This window comes from Apodemus sylvaticus, chromosome 1, assembly GCF_947179515.1.
Source record: "Apodemus sylvaticus chromosome 1, mApoSyl1.1, whole genome shotgun sequence".
Lineage (NCBI taxonomy): Eukaryota > Metazoa > Chordata > Mammalia > Rodentia > Muridae > Apodemus > Apodemus sylvaticus.
The window spans coordinates 52264923-52281009 of record NC_067472.1 but is presented as its reverse complement, the minus strand read 5'-3'; the positions used below and the strand labels follow the sequence as shown (position 1 = coordinate 52281009).

The window sequence follows — 16087 nt, the reverse complement described above, 5'->3', positions numbered from 1 at the left end:
TATCTGTGAAGTCAAGAACTATGTCATGTTCATTTCTGCCAAAAACAGAGCCTTGGGCATTTCTGATGCTCAATACGTATTTATTAAATGACTAAATGACTGACAGAGGGAAGTCTGGATGACAAAATAGCTATTTCTTCATCCTAAAAACTCCTGAAGGCTGGGATTATATGAATATGTGTGCACCAAGGCTGGTGTAGGGATACCTAACATCATACAGATACATGTGTCCTTACGGCATCTTTGTTTAAATCCACTTCAATCTCCCATCTTGTTTTAATAGAGATTTTCCAGGGTGAGTTGAAGCAAGAGTCCACAATTTAAGCCATACAAAAGACATTTGCCCAAGTTTGTCAGGAAAGGAAGAACCTGGTTTATAGGAGTCTAGGTAGGAGAGGATGTGACTTGGTCTCAGTGAAGGATTCTTCTAGGATCTTCAGCTTCACTTATCTGGAGTCTTGAACTACTTCAGAATAACTCGGTATTGGGTTCGGTGGTTCTGGGATGACTACTGGGTTTGTTGCATAGACATTTGGAATGACCACACCTGGCTGAAAAACAAAAGCACACAGAGGGTACACACTCCACTAAGGATAGAGTAGTCTTCTAGAGGTTGGATGCTGGGAGCCTACCCTCTAGCATGGTACTGCTGAGGTGATGGAACCTGTAGGAGATTAGGTCTAGTAGAGGGCAGTCAGGCTGTGGGTACCACTTTCATGAATGGATTTATGCTTGACTCAGAGAGAGGGCTAGTTTTCACAGGAGGATGTTGTAACCAAGCAAGGCCACCTCCCATGCTTGAGCCTTTCTCAACCAGAGCACTCTTCTTTTCCTTCTCTTTTATGCTATAACACAGGCAGAGAAAGCCACCGCTCAGATGTACCCCAGGGTAATAATGTATAGATACTCCAGTCACTGGAGCTGAGAGGCAAGTAAACCTTTTTATTTTATAAGTTGCCCAGCATAATGATAACAACAGAAAGTAGACTAAAGTATCCCAGAAATAAAGGCCCATTAAAAACAAACACTGAGACCCATAGATATTTCCCTACTTCCTCCTCTTTAGCTGGAATGAAATTCACAGAGACCCTGTCAGTTTCCCATCAACTTGGGGTGTATGTCTACCCACAAAGAGCCCCAGGACTCACATTGTTGTAGTGACAGCAGGCCACCTGGCAGCCAAAGTGGGAGGACACACTTGCAATGCTGAGCTCCAAGAGGCAGAAGATGAGCAGCACACTAGAAATGGCTAGGCTTGTACTCTGGAATCAGAAGAAAACTAGATGGCAACAGTGTTGGGCTAGTAGTTTGATGAGACTCTGCATTGGACCATCTGTGTGGCCTTGGCAAAGTCTCCCTCCCTGAACCTTATGGGGCAAATGTCTCCCAGGTTTTTGTGAGGCTAAAATATGGGTGGAAAATAGTTATTTTATGATCCATTGCAATACACTTTATGGGAAGGAGGTTCAAAGGTTAAGGAAATGGCTGCTTCAGCGGTAATTATTTAGTAAAATGGGTTGTGTAGAGAATACTTGTGACCTTGCCCATCAAAGGGATTGGGCTGGCTGCTATGATGAAGAGAGCTTTGAGGAGGTCAGGGCTGGGGGGCAGGTGAAGGAGGGGAGGAGAACTCGCTCTGTTGGGTGAGGCTGTGGCTCATGGGCAGGTTGAGAGAACACGCCCAAAGTTGCCTATTTATCTCAGTATAACTGTAGCTGATGAGTACCAGATTAGTGCTGAGTGACCTGTGTTATTAGTGTAAAACCCACCTGGATGTCAAAGAATTGACTGCTCAAAATGAAAATTTCCCTGACCTTTACTACACCTGAACTAACTGTGGCTCTGCCCCTCATCTCTCTCACATCTTCTGAGTCCCACATTGACAAGAATCCTTCTTCCTTTGCTAGCAATGTGCAATCCTTACCCTGCCTTTTGTCACCTATAAGACCTGCCGTCTATTCTGGTAGATGAGCCCGAACTATCCCCAAAGTGTCTACCATGCTGTCTCTCTGTCTGTGCAGTAATCACTCTTCCTAGATTCCCTCATCCCCTGAGACCTGGAGCTGACTCCACAGTGGCTGGAGTGAACAATGAATCCATGCAGAGCCTGTCTCTATAGAACTGGATGTCTCTCCCTTCCTTATGCTAATTAAAAAATTAAAATAAAAAATAGTTGTATTTTTTCAGCGTGGCAAGAGGAGAACTTGAAATCCTGTATGCACCCCATCTTTGATTTCTATTACATGGTGCTGGTTGTAGTACAGGTGAGCAGGTGACAGCGGTCGCAGCTGCTCCTGCTGTTGTCTAGCCCTGCTCATTCAGTTTCTGTTTTCCATGGACGCTAAAGACCTGCTGTGTGTGACAGGAATTGTATATTTAGAGAAGCCTAAAAGCCCACCTGGCTGTACAGAGGAAGTTTGTTAGGGTCTGTCAATCTTAGCCTCTCCCTGTGAGGTGCTGTTGCAGAACCCAATATTGTGTACATCCTGACATCTGCAAGAAAATGGATGCAACTGCAAACTATTATCTTAACAGAAATGAATATTATCTAAATCAAGAAGATGAATGTTGCATATTTTCTCTCATATGTGGAACCTAGGTTTAGTGTGTGTGTGTGTGTTTTGTAGGTCACATGCTAGAAGGGAAATCTTGAGAAAGGAGGAAAATGTCATAAAGGAGGTGGGGAATGGAGAGATGTTTCTGTGGTTGATATCACTGGCTACTTTTGCTGAAGGCCTGGGTTCAGTTCCCAGTACCCACATGGGGGCTTTGTAACTATGCGTAACTCCACTACTAGGGCATCCAAGGGTCTCTTCTGGCTCCTTGGGAGCCAGGCATACATGTGGTATACACAGATGTACATGTACACTAAACACTGGTATACACAGAATAAAATAAATAAATCATTAAAAATAAAAAAATGAAAGCAAGCAGAATCTGGGACTAATTTGGGCGGAAGTCAGGGAAGCCACTAGAGGTGAAGGGGGTGGGAGGTGGAAAGGGAGCAACTGAGGACAGAGGATGACAGGCATGTGTCATGACGAAACTTTGTATAGTAACCTATGAACATACACAAGAGAGTTTCCAAAGGAGGGAAAGAGTGGCTCTAGAACCCTGGTCTACATAGCTGGCAGGAAAGCTGAGATGGTGGATAGCTGCTAATAAATTGGCAGCTGGTATTTCTGAGTCATCATGTTTGATTTTTCCAGTGCTACAAGGTACTTAACTATCTTCCAAAGGTAGTAAAAGCTAAGGAAAGGATACAGCTGAGGACTTTAAACCCTATCCTGACCCCAAGAGCACTTCGTTTTCTTCTAGTGTTCAGTGAGAAGGCTTGGTTGTCAGGCCCTTTCTGGCATGGTCTGAACATAGCTAAATAAAGGCTATGTTTAACCTTTGTTTAAGGACACTCACCACGCCCAAATTCCCCTGGTAAGGGTAGTCGTTAGGGTATACATATCCTGCTGAGACACAGATCTCTGTGATGAAGAGCATGATGCCCACTGCAGAACAGACGGCGCTGAAGATGTTCAAGCCCACACTGCCATTCAGCTGGAGAAGACATACAGGGTCAGGTTGGGAGGGGAAGACGAGCAGAGCTGGGACCTGCAGGTTCAACAACATCCTCTCCCCAGGTGTACTGTGCTAAAATAGACTACACATGTCTTTCCCATTGTAACCCTGTATGAAGGTCATAGTTCAGAAGTATGAAACCCTTTATGTTTTATGTACAGAGAGGTATGTCAAGATATGTTAAGCTTCCCTTTCTGGGTATTTTCCAACAGGGCTCATCTAATTCTAGGAACCTTGATCACTAGGAGACAGTTACTCTGGGCAATCTGTTCATCAATAAAGCAGAGTCCATTTCTAGGGAAGCACAAAAACCTCTGTTCTTGTCGGGTCTTCAGAGTTCAGATTCTGGGTGTGCTGGGGTCTTTACTGGCCCCTGCAGAAATGGCTGGAGACCTGATTGCCTTACAAGCTATGGATATACTCAGTTTCTTGTCTGTGTAGTATGTCTTGGGCTTCTCAGAGCTTTGTTTCTGCTCCTGTGAGGGCCTTCTACACAACCTAGTCAGTCTTCTCTCTCTTTCTTCCCATTCTGACACCTTTAGAGTGGTGTAGCATTGTCCCTTCCCTATAAGAGGGGTGTGTGTGTGTATGTGTGTTGTCGGAGACCAAACCCTAGGAAACCAGAGTCTCAACAACCCTCACCTTGAAAGTTCACTGACCTTGCAGTTTACAGCTGAACCCCACCCCCCCTTCTTCACACAAGACTGATCAACCTGTTCTTTACCCAGCCAAACACCTGGGATGGTCTGGGCAGAACCAGCATTCCAGGAAAGCTACAGATGCTTGAGTCAACTTCTGCCCGATGACCTCTTCTCTTTCTGTGCCTTTAGCTTTCCCCTCAGCCCCTCCCTATTTCCTCTTATGGTGTGTTCAAAACCAGATGTTTTGCGTTTCATTAAAGAAGCCTTGACAAAGAACACCCCATTTGCTTGGCCTCACTTCTCTTTCCTGCCCATTCTCTCTTTCAGGCTTGGGTCCTCCTCGGCTCCCCAAATTACTAGGTGGGACAGTGTGTGTGTGTGTATGTGTCCTGTATGCAAGAGTTAGCATTCACGAAAGTGCCCTAGGTGTAAGTGGTGCAGGAGTAAGTAAGTCTGTCAGTCCTTTTCCATACTGTGTCACTATACATTCCCAGCTGGACAAACAGCGTCAGAATGTGACTTACCAGGCAAGATGAATTGGGCTGAGTTTCTGCTGCCACTGAGAGAGATCCTGAAATGATAAACTTGTACACAAGATTGGGAACTTACCAAAGGTTAGGCATCAGGGTACACTTCCTTAGGAATCTGGTTCTGAGAGTGAATCTATTCTCTCACATATGGAGTGACTTATGGAGACCTTAGGTCTACAATGGCAGAGAATGTGTGTGCTGATTTGCTATGGAACAGGGCAGGGATGGGAGAATCAGGATTTTAGAATTCATCAGAACAGGTTTTAAAGTTTGGTTTGAAACTTCAGTGATCTTTGGTGAGCTACTAACATGTCTAAGTCTTTATTTCCTAATATAAAAATAGGGACCATTTATATCTTTTTAGGTATCATTGTTAAAACATGTGCCTCACATCCACTGCATCTTGTTCATAGTAGTCAATTGACGTTAGCCCATCTCCTGCTGTTTGCCTACAGATGCTCACCATCTGTTGCTTTCCAGGTTTTATCTCAGGATGCATGAGGTATGGGGCTCTGGAGGGAAGAGGGGAAGAGTGCTGACTCCACGGCTGTCTTCAGAAAGGAGCTCAGCATTGGTTCATGCCTGTGGCATGACTGAATGGGTTCTGTTCATCACTGAGATAATGAACGTGAGTCTCTGATGCTGAGTGTTATAAGAGGGGAGAATTTCTTGCCAATACTGGTGATCTGTAGGCAACATGGCTGAGGGATCACTTGCCTTTGTTTGCCCAGTGTGTTAGCAATGGTGGTCTGAGACAGCATCAGCTAAGATGCAGGGTTCTACTTGAGGTGCTTTAAGAGATGGCTTTGTTGGGGAGGGGGTGCAATTTATTCATTTGCTTATCATTCATCGATTTAAAGCACACAGACATAGTATTTTCATTCTACATAATTTATAGAGTTATACAATCTAAGTTGAGACCATTCTCATCATCCTATCCCTAGTACCTGTCTCCTATCCTCCATCCACAAGTAGTATTTTCTTAAACCTTGAGTAATAGTCCACCTAATAATACTGTTATTTCCTTTATAAAGATGGAGAAAATCTGTGTGCATGTCATTTTCTTCAGACATGTAGCCCATAGTAAGATGCCATGCTCTAGCCAATACCTCCTCACCCATGTTCATACAAGAAGCCATAATTAAACTCAGTGGGGAAAAAAAAATCCCATGAAAGTAGGAGATGAACTACTGGGAGGGAAGGGAGTCAGGAGGAGTGGGAAGAGGAATAAAAGAGGGTAATAGGGGTAGATGTGATCACAATATGTGTAAAATTTTAAAAATGAAAAAAGTAAATTTAAAAATATGGGCAGGATGAGGCTTATGGATTTTAAATAATTCACTCAAGATAACCAAGCAAGTAGCAAAGCTCGAGATCAAACCCAGGTAGCTTGACTTCAGACTCAATGTCTTAGCCTTCATCTGTCCTCCCACTTGGGGGCAGATGCATAGTTATCTACAATGTGAACTTATTTCCGCTGCTTCCCTTCTAAGGAAAATGCCCTATTATTTTTTTCTGTCAGTGGAGAAACAAGTCTCAATTCCACAGTTTCTCTTATAGATTTGTGTTAAGGAAGGGAGGGAAGAAGTTGAATTTTCATTTTTTTTTTTTTTGTTAGTCCCCTGGAGGTGACAAAGAAGATGCTGGTTTGTTCTGGAGGAGGGCGTTAGTAATTGATAGGAAATGGAAAGACAGAAATGGAGTTAAAGAAAGCAACAATGAACAACAGCAAACAAAAACAACAAAACACTGGAAGACAAAGGGAAGAAGGGGGAGAGATGAAGGCCCCCAGGGCAATTCCTAGTTCTAGCAAACACTCAGGGGACTCTAATGTGACACAGTAAACTATGTGTAGCAGTGACATGAGATGTTTCAGCACAGGCCTAATCTGTAGAGACTTGGGGGATGGAAGTGGAATGGGCTCCAAGTCTGGGTCAGTGCAGAGTCTAAGGAAGATGCAGCCTGGGAGGAGGCCAGAACAAGTTCTTTGAAGTATGCATACTTATGGTTCTGTAGGCTGGAGAGGCTGTGCAATTACAGAGTGCCAGATCATTTTACTATTATTATATGGGAAAGCCCAGTATTGTTTGACTTCTTAGGTCATCCTGGAGTTTGGATACTTATGGGAAACCTTGTGTTTGAGTCACAGGGAGGTGAGGAAAAACAAAAAAGAAAGGGAGTTGGAGAGGGGCAGAGCAGAGTGTGTATGTGTGTGTGTGTGTGTGTGTGTGTGTGTGTGTGTGTGGTGGGGAGATACCAGGAAAAGGATGAGAGAGTCCAAAGGCAATAAACTCCCCTGGAGGGAGAGAACTGTAGGATTTCTGTCGAGTCATAGATCACCTTGAGAATCTAATGAAAGCCATGGACCTTTTCAGAAAAATAAAACAAAGCTACCATGCTAGATATTCCACCAAAATGGCCTCTGAGCCCATCTGTGGATAGTGAGTTAAACGTTTTCACCTTTGGACCACAGACTATTGACTACTGAGGAAAAAATGTTTTTGGAGCTCAGTCTTCTGTGTTTCTGTTGTACAATGCCTGAAAGCCTAGCCCCTCAGAACTTTCTTCTCTTTCTCTCTTTCTTTCTCTTTCCTTCCTTCCTTCCCTCCTTCCCTCCCTGTGGAGAGCTGTATTGGGGTGCTATGCCACCTGGCACGACTTGACATTGATCAATGTGAAGTTCCTCTCCCAGCCTTTGAGCAGGAGCTCCAGTGCTTGCTCTAATCCTCTCCACCTAGGGTGGAGTGCTCAGACCAAGGTGAAGTCCTTTGTTCTCCAAGGATAGCTGCTTCCTGAGAGACACTAGCCACCACCTGAGGCCAGCCTTCCACAGAGCAAGCAGAACCAATTCTACAGACCTGTTTCCAGCTTTTGGGGGAGGGGTCTTGCTCTGCCTCTAAAGGTATTTGGAGACTTTCATTAAACTTTGAGCCTTGAACAGGAAATTCATCTTGGCTCCATGTTTCTCTTGTCATCCCGTTCTCATCTCCAGCTTTCCTTCCAGGTGACCTGGTAAACCGTTCAAATGTAGCTGTGGATGGCTACAACTCCCTTCTTTTTTTCCCCTCCCTCCCTCCCTCCCTCCCTCCCTCCCTCCCTCCCTCCCTCCCTCCTTTCCTCCCTCCTTCCTTCCTTCCTTCCTTCCTTCCTTCCTTCCTTCCTTCCTTCCTTCCTTCCTTCCTTCCTTCCTTCCTTCCTTCTTTCCTTCCTGTGTTTTGGGTTAGGATTTCTTTTTGTTGCCATGGTTGTTTTGGAACTGGCTCTGGAAACCAGGCTGTCCTCAAACTCACAAAGATCTGCCTGTTTCTGCCTCTGGTGGGCTGGGATGAAACTCAAGCTACCACTGCCTGGCTGGCACAGTTTTCTTTGTGAGTGAAATGTTTCTGGGTTGATGTTCTAGAAGAAATACCTTGGTCTTTGGCGCTTCAGCCTTGTAGGGCTATAGCTTGATCTGTGGTCACCAGTTTCACATTTTCAAAGACTTAACCCCAGAACCTCAGAATGTGACTGTAGACAGGGTTTTATTTTGCAGTCCTGGCTTGCCTGGAGATCACTATATAGAACAGACTGGTCTTGAACTCATAGAGGTCCTCCTGCTTCTGCCTCCAGAGTGCTGAAATTAAAGGTGTGTTCTATTATGCCCAATCTTTGCAGCATTCTTATGAGTGGAGGTTAGCAATAAACATGGCTTGACTACAAATTATCATGTTAAATGAAGTAACCCAAAATCTAAAAGATGAACACCACATGATTTCTCTCATAAGCAGATTATGGTGTGTGTGTGTGTTGTGAGTCATGAAAAGAGATCATAAGGTTGATGACACTATCATGTCATGATAGTGGGGTCAACCTGACATTACCTAGGCCATGTGGGAAGACAGATTCAGTGAGGAATTATCTACATTTGTTGGCCTGTGGACATGTCTGGGGAGGATTGTCTTAACTAAGTTAATTGATATGGGGAGCAAAAAGTCACTGTGGGCAGCACCATTCCCTATGCAGGGGTTCCTGACTGTGTAAGAGTTGAGAAATGGAGTTGAGCACAAGCAAGTAGGTAAAGTGAGCACACATGCATTCATTTCTCTCTGCTCTCAACTATGGCTGTGATGTGACTAGCCATTTCAAGTTCCAACCACCTTGACTTCTCAGCAATAAAGAGCTGTATCCTGGAATTGTAAACTAAAACAAATTCCCTCTCCCCCTTTGTTGTTTTGTCAGAGTAGTTTATTCTAGCAATAGAGATAAAACTAAAACAGTGAGGGAAGGAAGGGGTCAAATGGAAGGGATGCCAGGGAACAAGGGAGGGGAGTGCCAGAGAGAAGGCAAAGAAGAACAAAAAAGGCTGAAAGTGCGGTAATAAACTCATTACTTTGTATGCTAATTTAAAACAACAGCAGCAACAACAAGAACAAGAGCAACAAGGAGGCTGAAACATAAGGTAGGCACAAATACAAAGGGAAGACACCAAGGGAGGATGGCTATCTGAGAGGTAAGAGAGACCTCAGTGGTGACTACCAGCTTCTCTGCTGGTCTTGGGCTTGTGGCCTTCAGAACTGGGAGATAGCATATGTCCACAGTTGGGAGCTGTCCATTCTATGGCACTTTGTAATAGTCCATCCCAACCCCTTCTCCAACTAAGCCATTTGGGCAAGCACCTCCAGATTCCCAAACAGCTTGGCAAGGCTGCCCTGGGTATCAGACTGCTACTCACCCAGATGCCTCCCCAGAAGGGGAAACCTCCATAGAGGGAGATGGGTACATAGTTGCTGTAGAGGTTGGTGATCATGATGGAGCCCAGGCTGATGTGCACCAGGCCAATCAGGATCTGGATGGCCTGTCAGGAGAGTCACAAGCTGAAACCTTTGCCTCTGAGCCCTGATTTTGCCTTTTCTTTGTACTTCCTTTTTTTCTAATACCCATTTGGTTTCTCTGTCTAAAAGATAATGTGAGAAACATAATAATAAAATTAAAACTATAGTCAACCTTCTTCCCCCACAGAAAGCAAGCATTTATATTTTGGCATTACCTTCGATTATTATTCTTCAAACATGTATCTTGGTAACATAGAAATGGTGTCTCTGCACTTTAGCATGTTCTTGGGTCGTTAAATTGTGTGTGTGTGTGTGTGTGTGTGTGTGTGTGTGTGTGTGTGAGAGAGAGAGAGAGAGAGAGAGAGAGAGAGAGAGAGAGATCTCAGATGTCTTTATCAGTTACTCTCCATCTTATTTTTTTCTGAGACTGTCACTCTCACCAGACCTGGAGCTCACCAGTTGACTAACATGGATGGCCAACAATCTCCAAGGATCCTCTTACCTCTCCCTCCCCAGGTATTATACGCTTGTGCTGTTGTACTTGGCTTCAACATGGTTACCTGTGATCTGAATTTAGGTTCTTACATTAACACAGCACATACTTAACCAGTTCCCTACTCCCTAGCTGCCTTTTAAAATTGCTAAGGGTTTCCTATAGTCTCTGGGGAAAGTTATAAGGCCTATTAGACAAGTAAGGTGATCTCTAGTTTTTTATATGTACACGGCCTTGTGTTCAGGATCCTTGTATGTAATTTTTTTGCCTGCATCTTTTCTTTGTCTCATAGATTCAAATTTATCTTTCTTTATTCTTTACCAAATTCATGTATTAATGTTATAATCTCTTCGAATATGGTCTTATATAAATATAGGTATTTTGCTGATGTCGTGAGTCAAGATGACTCATATTGTGTTAGGATAGGGTGATCTGCAATCCAATATTACTTTAAAACATCATGAAAAACCAGGATTTTGTATTCAAGGCCTAACTCAAAACCAATGTAAAGCATAGCAGTCATCTGAGAACTGGAGTGGTGCTGCAGCAAGCCAAGACACTACTAGAAACTGGGAGAAAGATCTGGAAGAGATCATTCCTTCATGCCTTCAGAGGGGAACTATGACCCTTGCAGACTTTGATCATAGTTATCTAATATCCATAACTGAGATACAATGTATTTCTGTTGCTTTTGGCCATCAGTTCATGGATCTTTATTATAGCAGCCATATGAAGCTAATACAGATACAGCTGTGTGTGTGTGTGTGTGTATGTGTGTGTGTGTGTGTTTCCTGCAGACATGGTATAGAAAGCATATATTGTTTCCTTAAGTTCATACTAATACCTTGGAATAAGACCCAATCATTGCACAACCATTTCCACAACATTCTGTTTGTTTTAAGTACAACACAGTGGCTTGACCACTGTTAAAATGATGTATAGTGTGCTTGTTATTTTTAACTGTCACCTTGACACAACCTATAATCACATGGGAAGACAGTATTAACGAGGAACTGGCTGGATTAGGTTAGACTGTGGGAATGTCTAAGGGATTGTCTCCATCGCTGATTCATGTATGAAGACTCAGTCCATTGTGGGCACCACTATTCCTTAGACAGCAATCCTGAACTATATAGGATAGAAGAAAGCCAGATGAGAGCAAGAAGAGGGCATATAAGTGTTTGTTTCCTTCTGCTCTTCACTGTGAGTATGATGTAAGGTGCTTCAAATTCCTGTTTTGACATCCTTGCTAACCTGGAACTGTAAGCCAAACCAACATCTGCTTTCCACCTGTTGCTTTTCCCTCAGGGTGTTTTATCAGAGCAACAGAAACAAAATGAGGATAGATAGTTCAGTTGCTTCTATGCTTCAGTCTCTACAAGCCATGCTGCAACAAATAAATTTATAGATACCATATTTCTTATGCCTATTGGTATATTTGGAGGATAATGTCTCAGAAATAAACCATTTGGTATATATATACACATATATATATATACACACACACATATATATACACACACACATTTGTGTGTGTGTGTGTTTGTGTGCATGTGTGCAAGTTGACTCTTTTTAGATTTCCCCAAGAAGATTAGAACCTGAGTTGGGACTGGAACATGGGCAGTCTGGGTCAGAATCACTGCTTCACATTCATGGGCTATGCAATGAAGTAAGTTTCTTTGTGCTATTTGGGCGGGCTTTTCAGGCATTGCTGATTGTCTCTCCTGCTTGCCTTCTTTCTGCTTTAATTCAGCAACCCTGGGCTTTGTTACACCTTTGGGAAACTTTGTCCTTGTTGGACTTTCTTTCTTCCTAAGCTTTAGGAAGCAAATGTTTAGAGGCAAAAGGTTCTTCATCAAGAACACTGCTTTTTGGCTGTTTGTTTTTTCTTTTTTAAATAAATATTCTTTGTTCCTGAATGCCCAAATCCGAAATTACAAGGCCATATACTGAAGCTTCTTGTGCTGAAGAGATTCCCACAGACATGGGTTTGGGTAAGCCAGCCCTACCTGCTTTATTTGAAGTTTCTTTTCTTTTTTTTTGTATGCATGCATGCATGTATGTATGTATGCATGTATGTATGAATGTATGCATGTATGTATGTATGTGCATGCATATGTATTTATATATGTGTGCATGTTTATGCACAGGTATGGGTGTGTGGTCCTTAGGCACTGTGTAGTGTGTATGTATGTGTGTGTGTGTGTGTGTGTGTGTGTGTACATGTATGATGAGGTCAACATCTACCTTGGTTATCATTCCCCAGGAGCCCTTTATATTTTTTTGAGTCAGGGTCTCTCACTGGAACTCACTAAGTAAGCTAGGCTGGCTAGGCAGAGAGCTGCAGACATCTGCCTGTCTTTGACTTCCTGTTCAGGATTGGGAGTGTACATATCCACAGCTTATGTAAGGTGGGTTCTGTGGACGGCACTCAGCTTGCTGCCACTGCACTAAACACTTTCCTGACTGAACCATCCTGTTCCCTGGCCCCTTATTTGGAATGTCTATTAGTCTGTCTCAAGCCTCTGCTTTCTTCTCTCTATAGCAAGTGGTCTCTGGCTCACACAGCAGACTCCTCTTACTTACCCCGAGGACTTGTCCCTTTTTCAAGACTCTCTGTGCAGGCAGTTCTGTCACAGCTGGTACCAAACCAGGCATATTACCAGAAATCACATGGACTTGAGGCTGATGGCCAGGATAAAGATGCATCTGAGTCACGGTTCCTGGGGCCACAGGATAACTGTTGTGGGGTGCCACCACATATACAGAATTGGCCATGGGGCCTGGTGGTGAAGTAACTGTATTCATGCTGATGAAAAAAATAACAAACAGAATCACTCATTCTGTACTTATAAAGTACATCATTTATATACTTGTGCTTACATTTTAAAAAGACTTCAAGAGGCTTGGAAGATAGCTCAGTCAGTAGACACTTGCTCAATAAACATTAGGATATGAGTTTGGATTTCCCAGCACCTTTTGTAAAAAGCCAAGTGTAGGGTCAATGAGAAGACTCAGCAAGTAAAGTCACTTCTGCCTAGGGACCTGAGTTTGGACCCTGAAACTCACATGGTGGAAAGAGAGAACTGACTCTTAAAATTTGTTCTCTAATTTCTAAGAACATTTAGTGGCACTTGTGTGGCCATACACAATAAGTAAATAAAATATGTCAGCAGTAATTAATAATAATAAAAACAAGTCTATTATTATTGTCTTTATTGCCAAGTGCATCTGTGGGGCAGGAAAATGGGATCTCTGGAGAGTAAGGGAGACACCCAATATAGACCCTTGGTCTTCATATACATGTGCACACACATACTTGAGCACGCATGTATACACACACACATACACACACACACACACACACACACACACACACACACACAGGATATTAAACACTTTAAAATAACCAAGAATGATTTTTACCTGAGCAATTCAACCTAGTGTACTTATTAACCCCATCTTAGAGACAATGTTAAACTTTCATTACAGGGCTTGTTGAGAATGCCAGGCAACCAAAGCTTTACAAATGCCTCTCTTACAATTTTAACTTCCCATGGATGAAAAAAGTCAAGTCCAGAGAGGTTAGGCACTACAGGAAGAGGCTGTGCCTTTTCCTCTTTGCATGTCTCCCACTGTTTGATCCTGTTTTGCGTACATTGAAATTATCTGATCCCAGAGTTCCTCAAGTGGAAAGACTTTTGGGGAACACTGAGTTCAATTCTCCTAGATTTTGGAAAAAGAAACAAAGTGTGAGAGTAGTGTTGACTTCTCCAGGGTCATGTACATATTAGAAAAACGAAGGTCATTGTGCTTTAGGGGAAAGTCTATCGTCAGTGTAGTGTGTATGTGTGTGTGTGTGTTTATTGTCCTGCTCAATTTTCTAGGGCCATTTTATTTATTTGCGTGTGATGTGTGTGTGTGTGTGTGTCATGTCACACACTTGGAGGTCAGAGGATAGCTGGTGGGAGTTGATTTTATCCTTCCATTCTGTGGGTCCCAGCATTAACCCTTACCCAGTGAGTTGATATGCCTTTAGAGAAGAAGTTTCTCTTCTTCCATTCTGCTTTTGGAACAGACACCGTAAATGAGCACAATACACCCTTCAATGGTTCTCATTCAACAAATCTTTCCAGTGTCTTTCATCCACTTACATTCCCCACGTCTCATTTGACACAAACCCCTTATCTCTATTCCTCAGCAATTCATACAAACATTTGACCATGCACACTCACCTTTCTGTGCCCGGTTGCCAAGTAAGTCTCTCTTGCTTCTGTTTCCAACTCTTTGCTGTAGAAAACTTACTTCCCCAGAGATTGACTGCACCCTGTGCAGTTGGGCAATTCATTTAGAATGATCCAAAGTCCTCTCCACTTCCTGGGTGAGGCCTGGGTCAGCAGCTGCTTAGAGCTTCCACACCCACATTTGCTTCCTTTTTCAGTCACTGAACCAATTAAATACAGTTCAATTTGTCAAGGGCTTCAAGGAGCCTGAATGGAGAGATGAGGTTGTGGCGGGTGCCCCAGGAGACAAAAGAATGACCTGGATGTTCAGGGCTGGATGAACTGCGCTGAAATAGAGGACAGGTGGACCCAACCATTAATTACCTGTTCACAGATCCCCAGGAGTGGTATGGCTTTATAAGCTCCTCCTGCCCGTTTGCTTTATTTTTAGAGATTTTTAAGGTTTGTTTTTGGGGTCTCATACTGAGTTGGAAGCTTATGGTTCCCACTAGACTGGCTGGCCAGGGAGCTCTGGGCATCCAACCTCTGAAGTCACAGAAGCATGTTGCCTCAGCTATCTTTTTTTTTTTTTTTCCATGTAGGGGTTGGGGACTGAACACAGCTTTCTTAGCAGGCATTTAGGTCATGGATCCATCTTCCTGGCTCTGGGGATTGTATTTTGACTTATTAAAATATCTTAATCTAAAGCAGAAGGAAGAGGGATGGAGGGAACTAGGTGGGGGAGGGAAAAGGGAAGGACAGGGGAAAAGGGGAACATGATCAGGTATTGGGGGAGGGACGGGGTGAAGGACCAAGAGCTAGCAGAATGAGTGGAAATATGCAACCTTGAGAGGTGTGTGTGTGGGTGCTTTAGAATGTACTAGAGACCTGGGAGGTAAGAGGCTATCAGGACTTTAAGGGGGGACCTTAGATGAAACGCCCTAATGTGGGAAGAGGGAACTTGTAGAATCCACCTCCAGTAGAAAGACAGGGCATCAAGTGAAGGATGGGGTTGCCATTCCACAGTCAAAAACTCTGACCCAGAACTGTTCCTGTCCAAAAGAACTGCAGGGACATAAATGGAGCTGAGACTGAGGGAAAGGAGGTCCAGTGACTGGCTCAAATTGGGACCCATCTCAAGGGGAGGCTTCAAGGTCCGACACTATTATTGATGCTGTAGTGTGCTTACAGACAGGAGCCTAGCATGGCTGTCCTCTGAGAGGCTCAATAAGCAGCTGACTGAGACAGAAGCAGATACTTACACCCAACCAATGGCCTGAAGTTGGGGACCCCTATGGTTGAATTAGGGAAAGGCTGAAAGAAGTTGAGGAGGAGGGTGACCCCTTAGGAAGATCAGCAGTCTCAACAAACCTGGACCTCTGAGATCTCTCAGACACTGAGTCACTAATCAGGCAACATACACTAGCTGGTCTGAGGCCCCTGACACATATACAGCTGAGGACTGCCTGGTCTGGCCTCAGTGAGAGAGGATGCATCTAACCCTTGAGAGACTTGAGGCCCCAGGGAGGCCTGGTGGGGTGTGGGTATGTGTGGGGGAGTGGAGACATCCTGACCCCCATTCCCCTCCCCATCCTCCCTCCCTCCTAATTCCCTCCCTCAACCTGCCTCTTACACTTGATCTTAGCCAAAAGGCCGAGAATCGATTCAACCTGCCTCTTATGACTTTTATTTCCTCTTGTAAGTGAGATTCGAGCATCTTCACTTAGGCTTTCCTTCTTGTTTAGCTTCTTTGAGTCTGTGGAATGTAGCCTGTCCTTTTGGCTAATATTTGCTTATAAGTGAGTACATACCATGC

General features: G+C 43.7%; 1 protein-coding gene across 1 annotated transcript; it reads right to left on the bottom strand.

The window, feature by feature from the left end:
• Nucleotides 1-257: 257 nt before the first annotated feature.
• Ms4a8 (membrane spanning 4-domains A8) lies at nt 258-14409 on the bottom strand. Its single transcript, XM_052189743.1, has 7 exons — nt 14284-14409; nt 12635-12857; nt 9456-9578; nt 4739-4798; nt 3415-3552; nt 1149-1262; nt 258-551 (listed from the first exon to the last, which is right to left on the bottom strand). Exons 1-7 carry the CDS (start codon nt 14394-14396, stop codon nt 447-449), a joined length of 876 nt encoding a protein of 291 aa, XP_052045703.1. The 5' UTR covers nt 14397-14409; the 3' UTR covers nt 258-446.
• Nucleotides 14410-16087: the final 1678 nt, after the last annotated feature.